Here is a 22,133-nt window from a genome sequence, read left to right on the forward strand (position 1 = left end):
AATCTACATTATAATAATACGATATCAAGTAATAAGATGAATGTAGCTTCTCCCAGACGCACCTTTAAGCCTAAAAATTTAGCTCACTTAAGATTCTCTCAGGAAATCTCTTCTAACCCTAACACATTTAGGGCATCCCGTGTCCAAACTGTGTCCCAGTTTAAGCTGCTTAATCTTTAAGTTGTTCTTTTGAAATCGTAGCTCAGAGGAAACACTGCTGGACTCTGGTTGCAGGGCTCTGAGTGAGCGAGCCCTGCTTATGAGCCTCTGGGCAAAGTCAGGGAAAAATGAGGGCAAGAGGAAGTGTTCTGCCATTTCCTGGCAATGAACCAAGAGAGCCCAAGGGTCAGCACAGGTTTCCTACTTCGTTGCTCCCTTCAGGGATTTTGTGGAAATAGAGAAGAATTAAAATTTAATCTGGGGTTGGGGCTGGCCCTGTGGCATAGTGGGTAAAGCCACCACCTGCAGTGCCAGCATCCCATATGGGTGCCAGTTTGAGTCCTGACTGCTCCACTTCCAATACAGCTCTCTTCTATGGCCTGGGAAGGCAGTAGAAGATGGCCCAAGTGTTTGGGCCCCTGCACTGCCTGGGAGACCCAGAAGAAGCTCCTGGCTCCTGGCTCCTGGCTTTGGATTGGCCCAGCTGTGGCTGTTGTAGCCATCTGGGGAGTGAACCAGCAGATGGAAGACTTTTCTCTTTGTCTCTCCCTCTCTCCGTCTGTAACTCTACCTCTCAGATAAATCAATAAAAAAATTAATCTATCATTGAAGAAATGGATCCAACTAAAAGGATGTGCACCTACAAGGCTCCTGGGGTGGGTCAAGTTGTATGCAATTGTGAACAAAGAAAGCCATGCCAATATAGTAGTACCAAGGTTGACTGCAGGTGGTAAGCGATTCAGCAGCAGAGGTGGGTTCACAGAAAGCATTCGGGAGGCTCCTAAGTGGCCTGCTTATCCCGTGGTGGGAGGGACCTGAGAAGTGGGGTGCCTTCTTGTAAGATGCTAAAGTCCAGAGAAACGTCACTTTCAGCCTTTGCCCAGAAGTACTTCCGCCCCAGGATCTTGACCTTGGTAGCCTGAAGGAGCATTGCATTCTTCAGAAACTTTTCAAAACTGCTCCAAGGCTCCACTTAATAATGAGAGCAGCCTCCTGGGAAGGAGGAAAAGCGACGGGCGCCTGTTCCGGGGCTGCCCGCAGAGAAGATTGGCGTGCATACAGAACCCCAGGTTTCATAAATGCTTCATATCAGAAAATGAAAACGTGGCAGCTGTGTGAGCGCACCAGCAGTCAGGAAACCAGGCGTCGGGAGCCACCTCCACAAACTGGCATTTTTCAGTCATTTTCTTGCTTTTATTTCTCAACTTAATCCCAACGTTCACTGCCTCCCTGTTGCTTTCTAAAATAAACCTAACCTTTCACTCTGTTCTCTCTCCACTAATGCTAACTTTAAAGAGCATGGCGAATTCTTGGTAGAAGCCACCTCTTAAAGACAGATATTTATCTCCAGCTTCATGAGAGAGACTTTAAAAAGCATCACTTGCCAGGAGGGAAAAAAAAGTCACTTTTAGCTGCCTTGGACTCAAGCCTGTCTACTGCTGTCTATCCCCATTAGGAAATATTTTTGTCCTGAGACATGGGGGCTCCAGAAAGGGCTGGGTGGTAAGGATCATTGGTTTGCTTCCTCTTTCATCAAGTAATTGTCGCGTTTGCAACTTTCCCCAGGTCTGTATCAGGATCTCCCGAGCTAGAATAACCTCTTTCTTCATCAAAGACACGGGGGCCCATTCCCATAGGCAAAGTGAAAACTCCAGGGGCTGCCTGCAGACAAAAATAAAGTTTCTGCATGTTTCTGTCTTTACAGCACCCCCCCAGGACAGCAGCCCAGTACCCACCTCCTTACCTTGGCCTTCACATCATTCTTTTGTCCTCAAGATGCACCATCCTCCTCTAACCCCAAATGAATCTAAGAAATCTGACCTCAGGGCCAGTGTTGTGCAGCTGCTTGAGCTTCTGCCCGTAACACATCCCACATGAGCAGGGGTTCAATTCCTAGCTGCTCTACCTCCAATCCAGCTCTCTGCTAATGCGCTTGGGAAAGCAGCAGAAGATGGCCCAGGAACCTGTGTCCCTGTCACCCACGTGGAGACCAGGATAGAGTTCCTGGCTCCTGGCTTCTTCCTGGCCCAGCCTCATCCTTTGCGGCATATAGGGAGTGATCCACAGATGGAAGGTCAAGTCTCTGTCTCTCCTCTCTGTCATTTTGCCTTTAAAATAAATACATCCTTTTTAAAAAGTTTTTGTAAAAAAAGAAAGCTAGCCTGTCCCTTTTCTTAACTTACATTCCACCCCATATTCAATCACTAACCAAATGCTATTCTATTTCTACCCTCAGTGTCTTCGATCACAAATCTCCTCACCAGCATCTCTGCCCCTCCCTAGCTTGCTAAGCACAAAGAACTCACTACAGGTCTGAGGATGAAAGTCCTTAGAAACTAAGTGGCATAACAGGGCCAAAACAAGGGTGAGGCAAGAGGCACGCTTGGGATCGTGCAAGTAGGAGACAGTAAGAATGAGCACCAGCTGGATTTTACGTCCTAGCCACCTCTTTTGCCCCAAAATAGGCTGCATTTTTTTAATTTTCCACAATATATTCTATATTATTTTCTTCTTTTAAAGATTTATTTTATTTGAAAAACAGAGTTACAGAGAGACGCAGAGGTAGAGGCAGAGAGAGAGCTCTTCCATCCATTGGTTCACTCCCCAAATGGGTGCAAAGGCCAGAGCTGTGCTGATCCAAAGCCAGGAGCCAGGAGCTTCTTCTGGGTCTCCCACGTGGGTGCAGGGGCCCAAGGACTTGGGCCATCTTCCACTGCTTTTCCAGACCATGGCAGAGAGCTGGATCGGAAATGGAGCAGCCTGGACTCGAACCAGCATACAAATGGGATGCCGGTGCTTCAGGCCAGGGCGTTAACCCGCTACACCATAGCGCCGGCCCCTACATTATTTTCAAACTCTGTATGTGTTCATTCAATCATTGCACATGTGTCTCTGCATGTCATAACATTCATGTGCCATGCCTGGGCAGCTGCATGAATGGACGATCTTGCTCATGGCTAGGGAGAATAAGAGAAGAAATAGTTATGTTTTGTGAGTTGCCATTTTTCTTTGTGACTTTTCTCCCCTGTCCATATCACCGGATTTCATTCCCAGGTTTTCTGTGAAGACAGAAGCATGTTTTTGTCATCACAGGGTACCCTTGACACTGCAGGAGGCTCAGTCAAGTAATGAACACAGGAGACAGGCAGGCTGTCAGCTGCAGAATCGGGAAGTACAGCAATGGCCTCCAGTGGTGAGGAGGGTGATCACAGACGGAAGTCATGTGAGCCACAAGGCACATCCTATTAATAGTGGATGGATCAACACTTGCCAATGATTTATCTTTTGCATAAATTAGAGCAGAGATAGGGGATCGCCACAACACATCTTCACCCCCTTTTTTGGTTCCTCAGCTTCATAAAATGCTTTTCTGGGGAGCAAGGCTGGGTGGCTTTACCACTGGCTCCCCCAGCACTGCCTTGACCTACAGACCCAGGCAGGTGCAAGGTGCCACTATCCTTCACATCAGGAGAGACAGGCTGAGAGCAGTGGCTCAGGGAGTTGACCTTTGTAAACTCAGGAGGCCACACAAGTTATGATTTCTCCAATACCCAGAGTGTTCCTCTTAGAGAAGTTTCCCTGGAATTAACTGCATGGATTCAGGCTCCTTACATCTCCTTTGTGCTCACAGAATACACGGGCGTCCTCCCCACCACCAGCTTCTCATCCCCGTCCTTGATTGTAAGGACCTTTGCCTGTTGTCTCCCTCTTTTGTCCACTGGATTGGCTCTCACCTTCAAGATGATGGTGCTGGATTTATTGGTTCCTTTAGGTCATCTCCAGGCCACCTCAGTAACTGTCACACTACTGAGTGCTCACACGCACAACCCGTTTTGATTGCTTTTTCTCTACCTTTACAATTGTTGACCACCAAGAGCTGTTCATGTGAGGCTGTTCTTTCCTAAACACTGTGGTTCCCTCCAGTTTTTGTGTGAATTGTGACACCCATGAGAAGTCCCGGTATGTTGACCACAGTCTTCCATGTTTTTCTGAGTGCATAGTGGTGTCACAGAGAAGCATAGTCTTTGGAACCTGACAGATGTAGATTCAAACCTAGTCCTACCCCATGATACCTGTATGATCTTTGTCACTTTTTAATACATGTATTTTACTTTGAATTGATACATTACAGTTGTGTGACTTTATGGGGCTCAGTGTAACATTTCAATACGTATTTGCAATCTGTAATGATCAGATGGGAGTAATTGGCATAACCATAAAATATTTATCATTTCTTTGTGCTGGGAACATTCAAAGTCCTCTCTACTAGTTATTTTGGAGTGCATAATTAATTGCTGTCAACCATAGTTATCTTACTGTGCTACAGAGTATTAGAAGTTATTATTCCCACCAAACTGCACTTTTGACATCAATGTGATCATCAATAAAAATAAATAACAAACTCTACTTCGCAGAGTTTTTACAGACTCTGCCTATGAAGTAGTTTGCACATACACACACACACATACACACATTCTTTCCTTCTCTCCTTTGCTATCCAAAGTAGAGGCATCTAGGATCAGGGAGGTACTGTAAGTCTTCTTCACATGGCCTTTTCACACATTGTTGGCACCAGTGTTTCAGCACTAGATACCTCTTGCTGGAAACATCTGGGTGTCCTGAAAATAGAGTTTGAACCCACCTAAACTTATTTTCAACATAGCCCTGCAGAAGAATGATAATAAAAAGGCAGAAAATAAATAATGAAAAAAATGACTTAATAAAAGAAGGGGAGCTTATAAGTGAATTCCTGTCAGCCTGTTATTTTTCCAGCTGCTTTGATTTGGTTGCGGGGTTACGTGATCAGACATGGGTAATGTTTTTCCCAGTGAGTTCGCTCCTAAAAAAAAAGCAACAGAGTACCTAGCATCTGGTCTCTGTCTTTGCAGAGGTAATATCCCATACTCATAAATCCAGTAGAGCATTCCAGCTACCTGTTATCATGAAATGGGCTAAATATACCACAAATGACGATTGCATCTTTTGATCCTAAGGGCCAAGAGAGACGAGAGCTTTCCTGTCATCTGGGAACAAGGGGACACAGGCTTGTGTACCCCAGAAGGAAGGAAAAGGTGCAACATGATGCCTCACTTTAACCCCTCCCACCCCAAGTTTAAGCATTTTTTGAGATGTGTTAGCTGAGTTGACATTTAAGCAGATGGTGATGATGTTGGAAATCAGAAGAAATGTTCCTTCTCATGGTAACACCCTCAGGCTTAAGCATTTGCTATTTGACTTTGGTGAATCAACCTTGATTTAGATGATTATGAATTGGAGGTCAGAAAAAGATTTATGAATTTGAAGGATAATGGCTGCACAGTGGCAAGAGAGAGATTCCCCTCTCCACCTCCCACTCAAAATGCCACAACATTTGGGAACTTTCTCTGTTACAAGCAGAAGTTCTTACATCAATGGGACCAAAATGGTGAGCACCTCCCACAGAGCTGCTAGTGGCAGAAAATTTGCTATAACCCCTTCAACACCTCTCTCTCTGCAACTGGCTACTCTTGGAAATATGGCAGTGGCTTTGCTGTGAAGATTGTTATCTTTAACACAGAATTTGCTTTTCAGGGACCTTAGCTCTGCCTCACAGATGGAACGGAATTGTGAAATTGGAGGACAGATGCTCTTTCCTTACTCTCCCTGCCTGGTGATGTGGATCAGTAGTGACAGGACTTTAGACCTGTTAATCTTGAGTTCCAGTTTGGGCAGGGAGAGGAGAGGACATGGAGGAGAAATGCAGACACTCATGACAGACATTAGGACAGGAGGAGACACGATTGAAGACTGCAGACATACATGGCATCAATAGAATTAATAACTAGTCTTGGAGCCAATTCATTTCTTCTCATACTTTCCTTATTGGCAGGATATGTCATTTTCTATCTGAGGTCTTATGTATTTCCTGGCTGAACTGATCTCAAGATCCTGAGAGAGACAAGGGCCTTCATCAGAGATGCATTCACTTAAAATCCACTTCTGTCTTTTCTCTTCCAGGTAGCTATAGATTTCACTGCCTCAAACGGGGACCCCAGGAACAGCTGCTCCCTGCACTACATCCACCCATACCAGCCTAATGAGTACCTGAAGGCTTTGGTGGCTGTCGGGGAGATTTGCCAAGACTACGACAGGTAGGAGCCTTCAGGTGGGCTGGAGCCTCATCGCCTCTCCCGTGGGCTCCCACAGGCCTTGGCTCATCTAGCATGGGAGTGGAAATGCAGTCCATGGACTGCCACACGAAGGCTCAGGAGAGAGCAGAACAAAATGCAGCCTGCACATTTCATCCACTCCACACTCAGAGCCACTGAGACTGTGCCCTGGCTGCCTTGCTCACTAGGCAAAGGCCATTCTCAGCTTACTTCTCTTACCTGGCTTGCAAGACCACTGGGTGGCAATTTTAGCTGCCATTTGTTAAGTCTTAGAATGTGCCTTGCTGCCCAGCGTGTGTTCCTGGATTCTCAGCATTCCAGACCTACTGAATTCCATGTCGCATTTTAACAAGATCCCCGGGCAATCTCTGCACACCTTGGAGTTTGAGAAGTATAGGTTTATTGGACATCATTTCATCGACTCCCCACGTGAGCTTTGAATAGCAGGAGCAGTTTAAATAAGAGAGAAACCGTGCAGGGTTAAGTAATTTGTGCTGTGTCACACAGCCACAGGCACATGAACCCAGGCCTATCCCACTCCACAGTGTAAGTTCTTAGTCACCAGATTTCACTTCTGGTAACTTCAGCTGAGGGTGTATATCTGCCCATGTGCACATATGTGGTCACATATGCGAGTCTGGGTGTGTACGTTTGCATGATTTTGCGATGAGACCGGTATTGTATTTCTTTGTCCTTGATGGTAAATATTGACCTTCCCCACCAAGAGAATTCCCTGTGAGAAATGATTTATGTAAATTACATTAGGCTGGGTTTATTCTACCTGTCTGGGATTTCCAGATGGAGGTGAAGGAATTCAGGCATGTGCTTCAGAATGAAGTAGCACCAATGTAAATATAAATATGTGTGAACCTCAGGTGGCTCCATGGCACTATTGTGATAAAAATCTAGTTAGTAACAAGAATCCATGAATTGACCTTTTAAACCAGGAAAATACAGAAAACAACCGTATCCTCCCACTTTTGGAAGACTCATAGGGGACAGCGTGATTTCCTTCTTTCTAATTCTGTAAGTCATGACAACCATATTTAAACCTGTTAGCCCAGAGTGTACAGAGAAACGAGCAGAACAGGTAGTGGGAAAGGTCCAGGCTCTGTCCTACCAGCTGGCTCTCTGGATTCCGCTCACTCCTCACCAGTAACTCTGACGAGGTGTAAGGGCAGATGGGGAAAGAAGGAACCGTCCAGACAGCTGAGAGCACTTCCAACACTCAGGGCCTGGCTGACACTCCCTCCCCTCCTGTCCATCTAGGGAAAAAGACAAGAGTCACTTTAAATTCCCTTGTTGAAGTGACACTTCTTACACTTGACCTTAAGGTATTGACTATGAAGATAACCTGAGTTTCAGCTCTGATTTTTTTCAACCCCAATAGAAGAAGGATCTGGGGAGATATTATATCAGATGGAGACAGTTTCTATCTCCCTTTGCCAGAGAGAGGAATTACTTGACCATCTCCACTGTGTCAGAAACGTCTCCAAAGTTTCAAACAGTACTTTTCCTCTCTCTCTCTCTCTCTCTCTCATCACACATACATACACACATGCGCGCACACACACACACACACGTGCGTATAATAGTCTAGTATAAAGATGTGTGCACATGTTAAAAGATAGGAAAGAAGGGGAGGAACGTCGTTGGGATTCTTTTAAATCTTGAAATCTTATTAAAGATATGAAATAGGTAAAAAGCACTTAACACACATCATACAGTAAATGCTTACTTAAAAAGTCAGCTGAATCTGCAAGGAAGACATCAGCACAATAATGAACTCCAAAAAATATTTACAGTTGCCCAGAAATTAAGGTGCTGAAGCTCCGAGCTGCAGATGTATTGGATGGTGGGAACTGGCTGCCCATATCTTTGTGTCCTGACTGCCTCACATGCAAAATACAGATTCTATAGTCAGCATGACATGAGCAGCTTTTAAAGCTTTAATCCCTTTAGAATATAATCCAGACAAAGTCTGGGGAGCATTTTGAATTCCCTCGAAGATGCAGATTCAATATAAAAAAAATAAGATAGGGTTCCTTAGGAGTTATTTGAAAAATCATCATAAATGATTCTCTTTAAAATTGTAATACGGTGCGACTGAAATGATCATTTCCAGTTGATCCCAAAGCATCACATCTCTGCAACTCAGGGGAGCAGTACTTCTTTCCATATAAAGAAGGCAGCTCGACTGTAAAGCGGCCAACATCTGAGGAGGAAAGGGGGGAGTGGACAGTCTCAACAGTCTTCCACATAGGCTCCCTAGAAGCATGTGTTGTGCAGGCTGCTGGCCTGAAAACTGATGAAATTCTGCAGTTTCTCCTTTGTGTTGGTGGAGAGACAATAGACAGGCAGAGTCGGGAGAGTCCAAGTCGGCTCCAGCATTAATTTATTCTCACATCGCAGTCAGTGAGGTTGGTGCTCAAAAAGAAACACTTGGATCAAAACTGACAGAAGGCGCTGGGCCCCTCTTGCAGCATACAGAGGCTCATAGTCCCGAGAGCCCCAGCAGCTCCTCCTGGCCTCTGGCAGCCGAGGGTTTTCTCTCTGCCTTGTTTGGTCATTGCTGCTGGGGTGTTATGAGCTGATCCGTGAGGCGAAACAGCTGGGGTGATGCGCAGAGCTCTGCTCAGGTGGCCTTGGCAGAAGCTTCCCCCAAACAGCCTCGTCCCAAGCCCAGAAGGCGATCCTGGCAGCCCCTTCTGCCCTTTGGCCTCCGAAAGACACAGATGAGCATTCTCTGTCTCTCCTCCCGGAGCACACTCAGCCACTCAAGCACAAACACACACACTCCCAGGCCCGCCCAAGCCCAGGCGCTCCCCGGTGACTACAGTACTTCCGCACGTGCTGTTTGGCATCCTGACCTTTTCAGGCTCTTGAGGGCCCAGGTGACATCGTTGGGGCCAGCAGGGATGAGGGACTCTAAGAAAGAGGCTGGCCTCTCTGCTATCAAGAGAGCCTAGGGACTGGGGCCATTTATTGGAAGTAGAGCCTGCCATTTTATAGACATGGCCACGGCAGAATAAAGCGGGGTTGTCAGCCACTGAGGCAGGAGTCTTCACAGGGTGCTAGGTACAGCGCCGAGCTACAAAGTTAGACCTGAAACCCAGTGTGACGGGGACTCCTAAGTGGAGAACACTGGGTTAGTTATCACAGACATTTCTCCCCCACCATGCCACCTGGCCCTCTCTGCCAGCGCCGGCCACTGGCTCTCAGTATTGGCCACACATCAGCTGCCTAAGCCCCATCCCAGACACTGATTTAATTGTTTGGTGTGTGTCTTGGAAATCGGGATCTTTTTGTTCTAATCTATGTCCAGGATTGAGACCCAGAGATAAGGCAGGGAGGGATGAGCTGGATGGAAGGACCCAGGTGGGCATCCTCTAAGTGCTAGGCCCTTCATGTGCTGGTGTAAAAACAGAAACATTAGGAGCACAGCTCCCCCAAAGGGGGTCACGCTCTCACGGGAGAGAAATGCATGCAGGTCATCCGACCTTGTCCTGTGTGCGGATGGGAACTGCACAGCGTGAGGTCTTAGCTCTGCCCTGTGTAGGAGAAGGGGGAGAGCAGGGTATCCAGAGCATGGTGATTTCCGAGCTGATCAGAATTCTCTCCTTTGCACTGATTAGAATACAGATGAATTTGTTCTCATTATTTTGAATCATTAGGCCCAGATAGCGTCAAAAGGAAGGATAGACGGAGCATGTGGTCCAGGGACAGGTGATCCTGGGTTCAAACCCCAGCTCTGCTGCCTTTATCCTCATGAGATTGGTAGTCTCAGGGTCTTGATTTCTTTGGCTGCAAACTCGAGAGGTGGCTAAGGTTCCTTACAGACAGGCTGTTTGGTAGTAGCGATGAAGTGACTAAAGGGGCAGGCATTTCCATCTGGGGAGTGAACTTGACTTTGTCAGACTTTGTCTCTGTCTCTGCCTCTCACATGAATAAAGAAAACAAAGGAGCTAGCTAGCACAAGTTCTGCCTGTTGTAGAAACTCCATAAATTCCTTTTTTAAAAAAATGAAGTGAACACAAAAGATGAATTTAGTGTCAGATCTAACGGTTGTTTGAACCAATGACTTTTAACATCTTTTCACTCATGTATCCCTAATAATAGTTTTATAAAAACATATAAACCTCACATTTTTTCCATTGAAGTCCAACATTTTTTATCATGAGTGTAGATACTGACAAAGAATGAAAAATCCTCATGTATTTTAAGTATAGACATATAGAAATACAACTGTTACTAACTCTGTGACCATAACCAGTAAAATCTAAATGCCATAGTTACTTGATAACCCCCGTACATGAACAAGAAGCAGAAATTTAGCCCAGTGGTTAACAAACCTTTTGGGATGCCTGCATCCAATATCATAGTACCTGGGTTCACTCCCAATTCTGGCTACCTGGAAGGCAGCAGATGATGGTTCAAGTACATGTACAAGGCTCTGGAACGCCATCTGGATGTTCCTTCAGAAGTGGCAAGGACCCAAGCATTTGGTCCATCATCCGCTGCTTCCTCAGGCGCATTAGTAGGGACTTGGATCGGAAGCAAAGCAGCCAGAACTTGAACTTGTTCTCCTATAAAGGATGCCAGTGTCACAGGAAGCAGTTTAACCCACTGCGCCATAATGCCAGCCCCGTATTATTAACATCTTATATTAACATAATGCATTGGTCACAATTAACAAGCCATACCCAGCTTCCCCTGTTAGTAACATCTCATATTCATATGATTTATCGGTCACAATTCCTCTCAGAAGCAACTGGTGGTTAAGAGTCCAGATAAGCTAGAAGAGGAGCCAGTGCTATGGCGTAGCAGGTGAAGCTATTGCCTGCAGTGCCAGCATCTCATAAGAGAGACTGTTCAAGTGCTGGCTGCTCCACTTTTGATCCAGCTCTCTGCTATGGCCTGAGAAAGCAGTAGAAGATGGCCCAAGTGTTCGGGCCCCTGCACCCACGTGGGATACCCAGAAGATGCTCCAGGTTTCTGGCTTCGCATCAGCTCAGCTCCGGCCATTGCTGCCACTAGAGAGTGAACCATTAGATGGAAGGCCTCCCTCTCTCTCTGCCTCTGTGTCTCCATAACTCTGCCTTTCAAATAAATAAATAAAAATATTTTTAAAAAAAGGTAGAATAGAGGGTTATTGTGATCTCTATCACAGATGTTCCCAGAAGATCAGTCTCCTCAAACCTGGGGAAGTAGAGAACCTGAATACTGATTTCCCTCAAAAGAGAGAGAGGAGGAAGAGGAGGAGGAGGGGGAGGAGGAAGAGGAGGAAAGAAGGAGGGATGGCAGGAAGGAATGGAGGAAGGAAGGAAGAAAGGAGAGGAGAAGAGAAAAAGAGAAAGAAAGGGGAGGGGGAGGGAAGGGAAGGGAAGTAAGCCATGCTCTCATATCCCCAGGAGGGCTTTGCTTTTTGCCCTTTAACAATAAGACCACCTAGAGAACGGTCTTATCAAATGGCCAGGTGCCCTGAGAAGCCATCTGATGTGGAGTTAGTCTCTATTTCCTTATGGGTAGTTTGTCTTTAATTTCTTGCTTTATCTCATAGTCTTCCTTAAAGGGAGAGTAAAAATGAAATTAAGAATGAATCTTTTAAGATTCTATACAGTGTGTCCTCATCAAATTGTGGTAATTATCATTTCCATGTCCTTATCATTTCTTTATGTTTGGAGACTTCAAGCTCTTCTATCTTAGGCAAAAAAAAAAAAAAGTATAAAACCCTTATGGAAGGCAAAAATAAGAAATTGAAATTTAAATATATATGTATATATATGCACTTAGCATTCAGTGATTTAACAAAAAGAATCTTCCATCTGGAGATCATTTGACAATGGTCATTTGCTAAGAAGTTCAGGACAGCTTACTCCTTACAGTTGAAGACCATAAGCTCTTTTATTGTGTTTTATACTATTTTATTCTGATAGTAAGAGATACAGCCTCACCAATGTGGAAATTCAGCTGTGATTTTTCCAGTTTGACAGTTTTCACCATTTTCCCAACAACTATTCAGTGTCCCTTTTACTCAGTATTGAAGGGATACAATCTTGAGTTCTTTGAAGTGTTAGCCTGATGCTTTCTTTTTTATCTTTTTTCTTTAGCACAACTTGATTCCTCTTACTTCCTGCATAATAACACTCTCTGCCTGGTTTTATTTTTAAATGGAAGAATGAGTGTTTGAATCTATTGTGCTTAGTCTTGAAATTTTTTCTTTAGAATGTTTATTAGTTAGAGGCTTTGTGGTGACTAACTTCAGAGCATTTATCCCTCCTGGCTCATTAATTATTCCCCTTGTAGGTGAGGCATTTCCCTACTTTCCCACTCTTGGAATTCGTTACATAACAGTGCATAGTGCTCAGCAAACCTCAAATCCCCCAGAGTGCCTTAGAAGGTATAAAAGGAATATCATAAAGGCTGGGACACTGGTTTAGTGATTAGAAAGGACGGGAATATTAGATCTCACCCCTTGTACACTCATCAAAGAAGAAAATATGAGGTGTGGAGCCTCCCAGATTTCTGTTTTGATTTCTGAACCGTCTTTGAGTTTGGAAGACCCAGCGAAGCCTTCTTCCAGGCTTAACTGGAAAATTCCTCTGAAGTCCTCCTCACAGATCCCTTCCCACACCCACCCACTGCTGTTTTAGTTAACAGGGAATTGTGGAGGCAAATTGTTTCAATATTTGCAAGGACCAGTAGTATATCTTCTCATAGCTGTAGATAATCCTTTATAAGCTGTTGTGAGTCTCTATGCATCAACATTAATACTTTCCCTAATGCGTGCTTGATGCAATGCACCAAAAGCCTAGATGAATAGAAGAGAGAGAAAAAGGGGGAAACATGGTGATTTTTCAATAGAATTTAGATATGAATTTCAAAAATGTTCTGGCTTTCTTGTATCTCCCACTCCCTAACCCCACATTTGTCAGGTTGGCTGTGCTTGATAAAGTTTTCTCAAAGCCAACATGGGATACCAGTGACTTCTGAACACATTAACTGGTGATGGGGAAGAATCTGGCATTACTATTTTGACTTCTCAGTAAATCTGTGGGGGGAGAGACATCCCCTCTTGCTTACAGAAGATGTTTAGGATAGTGAGCCCTAATTCAAAAGTGTTTTTCTCCTTGACTAACTCTATCAAGAACTAAGACATGGGTAAAGGACTTGAACAGACATTTTTCAAAAGATGAAATTCAAATAGTCAACAGACACATGAGAAAATGCTCAGGACCACTTGCCATCAGTGAAATGCAAATAAAAATCACAATGAGGTTTCACCTCACCCCAGACAGAATGGCTCTCATACAAAAATCAAAAATAATAAATGTTGGTGAGGATGTGGAGAAAAAGGTACCCCAATATGCTGTTACTGAAAATATAAACTAGTATAGCCATTGTGGAAGACAGTATGGAAATTCCTCATAAATATGAAAGTAGATCTACTGTATGATCCAGCCATCCCACTCCCGGAAATTTACCTAAGCAAAATGAAATTAGCATATGAAAGAGTTATTTATACCCCCATGTGTTTCATTTTGTTTTGTTTTTGTAAGGGAAAGGGTTTATTGGGGAAACCCAACAGACTGGAGGAAAGGGGCAAAGAAGGAAAAAGAGGGAGAGGGAGACCGTAAGAGAGAGATCCAGAGAGAGAGATCCAAAAACAGAGAGAGAAACAAACAGACAGAGAGATCAGGAAATGGAGAGAGAGAGCCACGTGTTCAAGGAACAGGTCCTTTCATTTTTTTATTTTTATTTATTTTATTTTTTAGAAAACTTTTATTTAAGGCCGGCGCTGTGGCTCACTAGGCTAATCCTCCACCTTGCGGCGTCAGCACACCAGGTTCTAGTCCCAGTTGGGGCGCCAGATTCTGTCCCGGTTGTCCCTCTTCCAGGTCAGCCCTCTGCTGTGGCCTGGGAGTGCAGTGGAGGATGGCCCAAGTCCTTGGGCCCTGCACCCCATGGGAGACCAGGATAAGTACCTGGCTCCTGCCATCGGATCAGCGTGGTGCGCCGACCGCAGCGTGCTGGCCGCGGCGGCCATTGGAGTGTGAACCAATGGCAAAGGAAGACCTTTCTCTCTGTCTCTCTCTCTCACTGTCCACTCTGTCTGTCCAAAAAAAAAAAAAAAAGAAAACTTTTATTTAATAAATATAAATTTCGAAAGTACAGCTTTGGATTATAGCGGTTTCCCCCCCATTACCCCCCTCCCACCCGCAAACCATCCCATCTCCCACTCTATCTCCCATCCCATTCTTCATCAAGATTCATTTTTAATTATCTTTATATACAGAAGATCAACTTAGTATATACTAAGTAAAGATTTCAATGGATTGAACCCACACAGACACACAAAGTATAAAGTACTGTTTGAAGACTAGTTTTACCATTAATTTGCATAGTACAACACATTAAGGACAGAGATTCTACATGGGGAGTAAGTGCACAGTGACTCCTGCTGTTGATTCAACAATTGGCACTCTTATTTATGAGGAACAGGTCCTTTTAAAACTTTGCTAGGAAGTGGGCAGGGAAGAAGGAACAGTGAATCCCATTAGAATGCGGGTGGGGCTGACACCAGTGGTTGGGCCATGTGGCCACCTAGCTTCCAGCAATGGTGACAGGGGTTAGAGCCTAGGCTGGTGCCAGGACTGCACCATTTTACTAACATTCCCCTCTTTTGTTTCTTATAAAGTAGGAGTTGTATGGCATTACGTTAGTCCCAAAAGTCCAGGAGGGGTAGAGAGATGATGATCTGTCTTTAGAGCTACTTCTTGCTGACATGGGGCGACGAGGTACTCTTCATTGGCATGGTATGCCCCCATGTTTATTACAGCTCAATTCATGATGGCTAAGATATGGAATCAACCCAGATATCCATCAGCTGATGATTATATAAAGAAAATGAAGTATGTATGCACTATGGAATACTACTCAGCCATAAAAAATGAAATTCTGTTTTTCACAACAAAATGGATGCAACTGGAGACCATAAAGCTTAGTGAAATAAGCCAGTCCCAAAAAGACAAATATCATATTTTCCCTGATCTATGATAACTAATAGAGTGCAAAAAAATGCAATATACATGAGAAAAATTGACATTTTGAGATTTAAATATTGTTTACAGCCCTTGTCTCTACTGTTGAATTCTTTACTTGGTGGAGTGTTAAGCTTATTATTATAAAATAAACTGAAAGCATGTCATTGTAAAAATTAAATGAATAAAAAAGGAAGGAGGAGGGGGGCTGAGAACATGGGCAGGAAGGAGGGTAGGGTGGAAAGTATTACTAGGCTTATAAATCTGTATATATGAAATACACAAAATTTGTCCACCTTATATAAATTTTTTTAAATTAAAAAAAAGAGAAATGTAGGTATCTTTTCAAGAACCAATCTTAATGATAGGGAAAGTAAAAAATAGGCATAAAAAGGACACACCTTCTGCCAACGTCTGCATTCCAGAGCTCCACTGCAATATCTCCCTGATAGCACAAAATTTGCAAGATGAGGGTCTTTTTGCTGGACAGAGGCTCAGTCTAGACACGGGCCCAGCTCTTGGAAGTGCCACTAAGAAATCATGTTTGATGCTGTGTATAATAATGAAATTACAATCACACAACAGAAAAGTTATGGGCTTTGGAATCACACTATCCTCCCTGCAAACCACTTTAGGCCATTTACTTCACCTGAGACTCTGTTTTTCTGTCTTTAAAATGAAAATAATACGTAGAAGAACTTCCAGGGTTGCATTGGAATAGATATGTGTATTCATTGAGCATGATGGCTTGGCACATTTCATGTATCAATAAATGTTAATTTTTCTCTCTGCATCCTCATACCAACAGTACAGTAAGGATAGAATTAAAGTACACTATACATGAATGGATAAATTGAGAGACGTTTCAATGTGCATTAGAGAAACCACACCCAAGTACAAATCAGTGATTCCCCTGAGTTTTCACAAGAATTCTCTGTTCTTTATATAGTCATATCTTAATGATTTAAACTCATGGATTTTCTTCACTATTTATACATATTGAGCACATGTTCTAAGGCAAGTACTGTGATGAAGGTGAGACAGAGTGAAGTTAAGGGCAGGGAGCAATGAAGATATGAAGATATTAGTAAAAAAAAAAAAAAGGCAAGCTCCCTTTGAGTTAAGGAAACAAGAAAAGACAAGTGAACAATTTATCACTGCTTATATGTGATAAGGGGGTGGGCATAGTGAGTCATGTGGATGAAAACAAGTTCTGTCAATCAACTAATCTTGTAAGCTTTCTAATTCCTTTTAATACCCCCTTGGACTCACACTTGTTTCTATTTAAACCCTGGCTCTAGTTAGTATATGATCTTCAGCAAGTCACTCTACTACTCAAGGTGGTTCTCCATATGTAAAATGGGAATAATAGTTTCTCCTTATAAAAGATTGTGTGTGTGTGTATCCTTTTTTTTTAAACTTTCATTTAATGAATATAAATTTCAAAAGTACAGCTTATGGATTACAATGGCTTCCCCCCCATAACGTCCCTCCCACCCGCAACCCTCCCCTTTCCCACTCCCTCTCCCCTTCCATTCACATCAAGAGTATCCTAATATCAGCAACCATAGGAGTTATCTAAACCGTGGCCACTTTTCAAAGGAAATAGGAAGCCAGGGTGTGGGAAGATTTATGAACTCTGGAGCCATTTCTTTCCTTGATGTCGAATCTAGCAAAAAGCTAAGAGAAAAAGCTACAGACTAATGACTGTAGTGACCCTTTGGAATTGTTCTTGATTTAATTATTCATGCTATTGCTATCCCCACCACCACAGATAATCAAGAAGCATAAGCCAGCATTTGGCATAGCAACATATCCTACTGGAGTAATAATGCAGTATTTTTTGGTCTTTTTGCTCATTAGATGATCAAATGAAGCAAATTCTTCTCTTTTTCCCTTTTAATTTCAGTGACAAAATGTTCCCAGCATTTGGGTTTGGTGCCAGGATACCTCCAGAGTACACGGTAAGTGAGTGGGCTCGGGGTCTTTCACTTGACTGAAGGTCAGGGATGACTTGTGTTTCCTTCCCAGCAGCCTCACTCAGGCCCATAGAGTCAAAGGTGATCTCAGCTCCTCAGAGCCCATCTCTTGCTGAAACTTAATCCCCTAGCATTCTGTATGGGTCTTCTCAGAGGTCCAGTTGAAGAGATCCCTTGTTTAGCTTCTTGGATACGGTCAGAGATGGGAAACCCCTCAGTGCTTCCAGACCTTCCCGCACAGATCTTCCTGGGAAAGACCCTCTGACAATGCCAACTGTGAACATCCATATTGAAGACATCTACAAACTTCCTCACCCAAGCATCTAAGCACCCTTCTTACATGGGAGACACAGAGAAGCATGGCCCAGACAACTAGGAGGCTGAAAGGCTCTTACAAAGACATTGGGATCCTGTGTTTCTCATGTCAAAAAGGCAGAGACTATGTGATAGAGATGTGCTGCAGGCATCAAGACACCCTACTCTCTCATACACAAGATTCCCCTGAAAACACTCTGCAAAGAGAACTCAGCTCCTCCATGTAGACAGCAGTCTCTGACCAAGCCTGCACTTCCCCAGTGCCTCTAAGGCTCAAGCTAAGTACAAGCAACACTGCAGAGTCATCATTCTCTCTTCACTGACCATGTCTGAGCCACAGGTCAGAAAACAGATGATGACATTTGCTCCTTCAATGGTGTGGTCACACAGAGGGCCTTTCCCTCTAGGGTGAACAGTGGTTGAGTGGTCTCCTGACTTCCCTTCCCCTTGTGTGCCTTGCATTGCATAATGGCCTCCCTGCTAGGCTGAGCTATGAGATTCTAGAAGCATTTGTTTGACATAGAGCAACTGGGAGGAAAATATATGGGTTAGAAATTGCTGGCTGCTGGCCTATAGACATCTCTGAGGCCATAAAGTATATAGGACAGCTCTTTAAAAGAATTAGGTAATTTCATATACAGTGTCAGATTTCTGCATTATTTTGAAAACATGGAAGACCTAGCATCATCAAGATTAAAAGATGATCTATAACAGAATTAACCAAAGCTGAAATGATTCAGTCCTCTTCAGATGGGGTATCAGTTCCTGATTGTGTTCAGATGGGTACCCATCTTCCTTGCAGAGCTACTGGGGCTCTAAATTGGAATGCACCCTGGCAACCATCAGCCTGACTATCCAGAGATAATTGAAAGTTCTCCACTGTATCCCTACCAGCTGACCTTCCAATGTCATTTTGGCCCTAGAGGACTGAAGACAGAGCTGCACAACACTCTTGTTAGTGCCCTTCCCTTTCATAGCCATGACATCTCTCTGGCTGTCTTCCTGCAGTCATTGTTTTGTCCTATTGTTCTCTGAAGTCTTCATGTTCACTTGATCCCTGGCTCCATCCTGCCCATCAGTTAATGTATTCTTTCTGCCCTCCCAATAGGTATCTTTCATGTTCCCCCGCTTTGGCTTCCAAAAAGCCATTCAAGTACCCATTTTCCATAGCTAGCTTGCTCTCTGCCTCAGGTAGGCGCTGGTGGTTGCACTATCCCTCAGAAAGTCTACAAGCTCACCAAAGTCTACTACTTTAGGGTAAAATCTCAGAGAGTACATTGAAATTGAAACATAAGAACCTCTGTCTTTGTTCTCCCCAAGAAAGACCTAGAGACCAGAATTTTTATGCAAGTAGTTTAGTTGAGAGGTAGAAGAAACCTTAATGGAGTATAGGTAACTGGAGAAGGCAACATAAGTTGCATCATCAAGCCAGGTACCATTGTGGGCAGCTGGGGCTCAATCCTGCTGGGGAACCTGATGACAATGAATACACAGACCCTGAGGGATAAGGAAACTGGGGTGCTTGTACACCATCTGTCAGTTATGAATTAGGGACTGCTTCCGAAGGACACTTTCTCCAACACTGATAGCCTGTAAGTTGGCAGGAAAAGCAAGTTGTGGGGGCCAGAGAACACCCCAAGGTCAATAAAGCAGGTAGGATGGATAGAAGTCAGCCGACCTGCCTGGAAGCATCAAGAGCAAGGGACATAATAACCTGTGAACTCTCATCAGGAAAGAAGGGTCTATTGTATAGCCCTCCAAGATAGTCAGCAGTTACAAGTAGCATTTGAGATAGAATTCTCCAAAAAATTCCAAATGATTCAATAGAAACATCCAGATGCCAGAACATCCCCCCTGTTTTATCAGGTTTTGGGGGAAAAAATGTGAACAGTATGTTATTTGGCCTTGTGCATAGTTCTTTCCAGATAGAGGGATCTGTGTTGGAAGAATACAATGTACCTTGCAAGGTATATTACTTTATTACTTTTCCAAAATTAGAGTATTGCATATTTTACCTCTATAAGTGAAAATCTTCCTGCCCCTTGGGTCTACAAATCATATTGGAATGATTCTTAAATGTCAAAAGCTTAGCTGGAGCTTTTAAACCATCTCCTTGTTGAGTAAACAGTTTGGGTTGAGTTACCACTGTTTTAAATCACTAGGTCCAGACAGAGCTCAGCCAAGTCTAATCCTCAGCCCATGGCTGGTTCTACCTAGAACTATTTGCAGTAATGTTTTCTCTTGTATGTTGTATATGCCTTAGTCTCCCCTCCTGCTATCATTTATCTGATTCCAGAAAATCTTCCCTGTCCCTTCAACTCTAGTGGGATTAGAGTTCACCCTGTATCTCATATTGATTGTGTAAAGGCTTAAAATGGTTCCTGCTGCTTCATACTTCATGAATGGAAGAGTCATTGCTTTGCAAACTCTAAACCCCACTGCCTCCTTACTGGATTAAGGTTGTAATTCACCTTCCTTCCTTGTTTGCATTTTAATTGGTTTCTAGGTCTCTCATGACTTTGCAATCAACTTTAATGAAGACAACCCAGAATGTGCAGGTAAATCACAACATAAATGAAATCCCGCGTCTCGCAACCCTCTGGATGCATCTTGCCCTTCTTTCTCTGCACCAATAAATGCAATAGTCAGTTGTTACTGTCCACAACAAAGGCCTGGGCCTCTGGAGCCAAATAAGTAAACCACACTGCTCCCAAGGCAACAGAAAGCCATCCTTACACAGCAGAAAAATAGAAGCTCAAAAAGACAGAATACAGAGGAGGCGCTTGTGCTTGCAGCAAGAATATTGATCTCAATATTGGATTCCAACTAAAACCCATGTGGGGTATCTTCCTGATGGGCAGGGATGGTGAGATATCTGGCTTTCTGCTTCGCACATTTGCATCAAGCATTTATGCTTCACAATTTACTCTCTGTGAAGACAGAGGAAAGGAGAAAACATGGAAACCATTTGACTCTTTGGATATGTTTGCCAAGGACATGGACTCAGTGGCTTTGAACAGGGATCTTCATGGCTCAGTGCCAGACAGAGAAGTCTCAACTGCACTGGCCCATGCTCTGTTCTTCCAGTCAGAAGCTCCCCAACACTACTGCACAAAATAATTACACTGGAACCATGATAATAATCATGATGGCAAATTTTGTCCCAGAAAAATGTCTTGCTTTCTAAATAGCAGATTGATCCAATGACATTTGATACTTTGAAGATCATAGACATCTTTGCAGTAGAGATGTCTGTATCTCTCTCCTCCTCCTTGTCAATAGGAGGTGCTGCACCAGGGTTAATTTGGATCCAGAGCAGTATGTAGCAAATTCATCAGTTTCTTCCACATACTTGGCCATTAATGTCCAAGAATATGGCACCCATATCATTGGGTCTGAACATAGTGTCCTCCAAGACTGAATCTCCGTTCTGCCTTTATTCCCTACAGGATCCTTTACCCACAGTTCATTGTAGTTTAGACTTCTCTCCTCCTCTTTAATTAGAAGAGTGATTTCCACCAAAGCAGAATGAGATACATATCCTGGAGTTCACTTGTTTCATATCCTTAGAATCTGTCTTCTGAGTATTTTTGAAAAGGAAGTCAAATCAAAAGTGCTTATATTAGGCAAAAGCCCCAAAACATATATACATATATATGCCATTCAGCATCACTTAACTTCAGAATCAGGCTGCATAAAGAGTTTGCATCTGTCTTTAGAATGACAGGTTTTGGGACAGAGCAAAGTGCAAACAACCTTTCCAATGAGGTTGGGAGCATGTGTGTAAGAACGGAACAGAACAGAAAAGGACTTGTTTACCAAAATACCTAAGAGTGGTTTTGCAGGGCCTGGTGGCTATGGAGAACAGTCTTAAGAGGACTTGTGTGGATCCCTCTGGCCAAAACCAGGTCCAGCATACTGTGTCAGGACAGAAAGACATAGTGGATAAGCTGAAAAGGGGTAATGCAAGGAGTAGTATAGACAAAAACACCCAGAGGAGCCATTTGGCTGAAAATCATTTGCAATGGTGCTATTACTGTAGGAACTGGATTATAACAGGAAATGTACAGTCTAGACTTGTCAAATGTTGGGAGCAGCTACGTGGCCAGGGCTGCCTCTCTCAGGAGAGTTTTATCTTTTTCTATTTCCTGGGCTGATGTGGCCACAGAATGGAGGCTCCCTTTAAATTCAGGGTTGATTACAATGATGGACATCAGTTATCTATGTTACAGTCCCCATAGATGAGGATAGCAGCCATTTTTCCTGTCCACCACACATGTGGTGAACTAGACTGCCTCATGCTCTTTAGGGGAACATGAAAATGAGCAAGTCATGATTTCTGCCCACGAGGAGTATAACAGCTAGAGATATGATCATATTCACACAGTAACTCTTACAAGTGGCCTGTGTGGTATGCAAAGATGGAGCCACAAGGTGTGAAATTAGAAAAGCATCAAGCCAACTTGCCTGTGGCTAAGAACACAGCTCTT

The 22,133-nt window shown here is 43.7% G+C and overlaps 1 protein-coding gene across 5 annotated transcripts in view; it reads left to right on the forward strand.

Moving 5' to 3' along the window:
- CPNE4 (copine 4) overlaps positions 1–22,133 on the forward strand; it is a 526,674-nt gene that overhangs the window by 488,979 nt on the left and 15,562 nt on the right. For all 5 annotated transcript variants that reach the window (XM_051818460.2, XM_002722063.5, XM_051818461.2 and 2 more), the window contains exons 11-13: positions 6,157–6,290; positions 17,259–17,313; positions 20,150–20,201. In XM_051818460.2, coding sequence (XP_051674420.1) covers positions 6,157–6,290; positions 17,259–17,313; positions 20,150–20,201 — 241 coding nt within the window. The remainder of the gene's footprint in view (positions 1–6,156; positions 6,291–17,258; positions 17,314–20,149; positions 20,202–22,133) is intronic.

Source organism: Oryctolagus cuniculus, chromosome 4 (genome assembly GCF_964237555.1).
Source record: "Oryctolagus cuniculus chromosome 4, mOryCun1.1, whole genome shotgun sequence".
NCBI lineage: Eukaryota > Metazoa > Chordata > Mammalia > Lagomorpha > Leporidae > Oryctolagus > Oryctolagus cuniculus.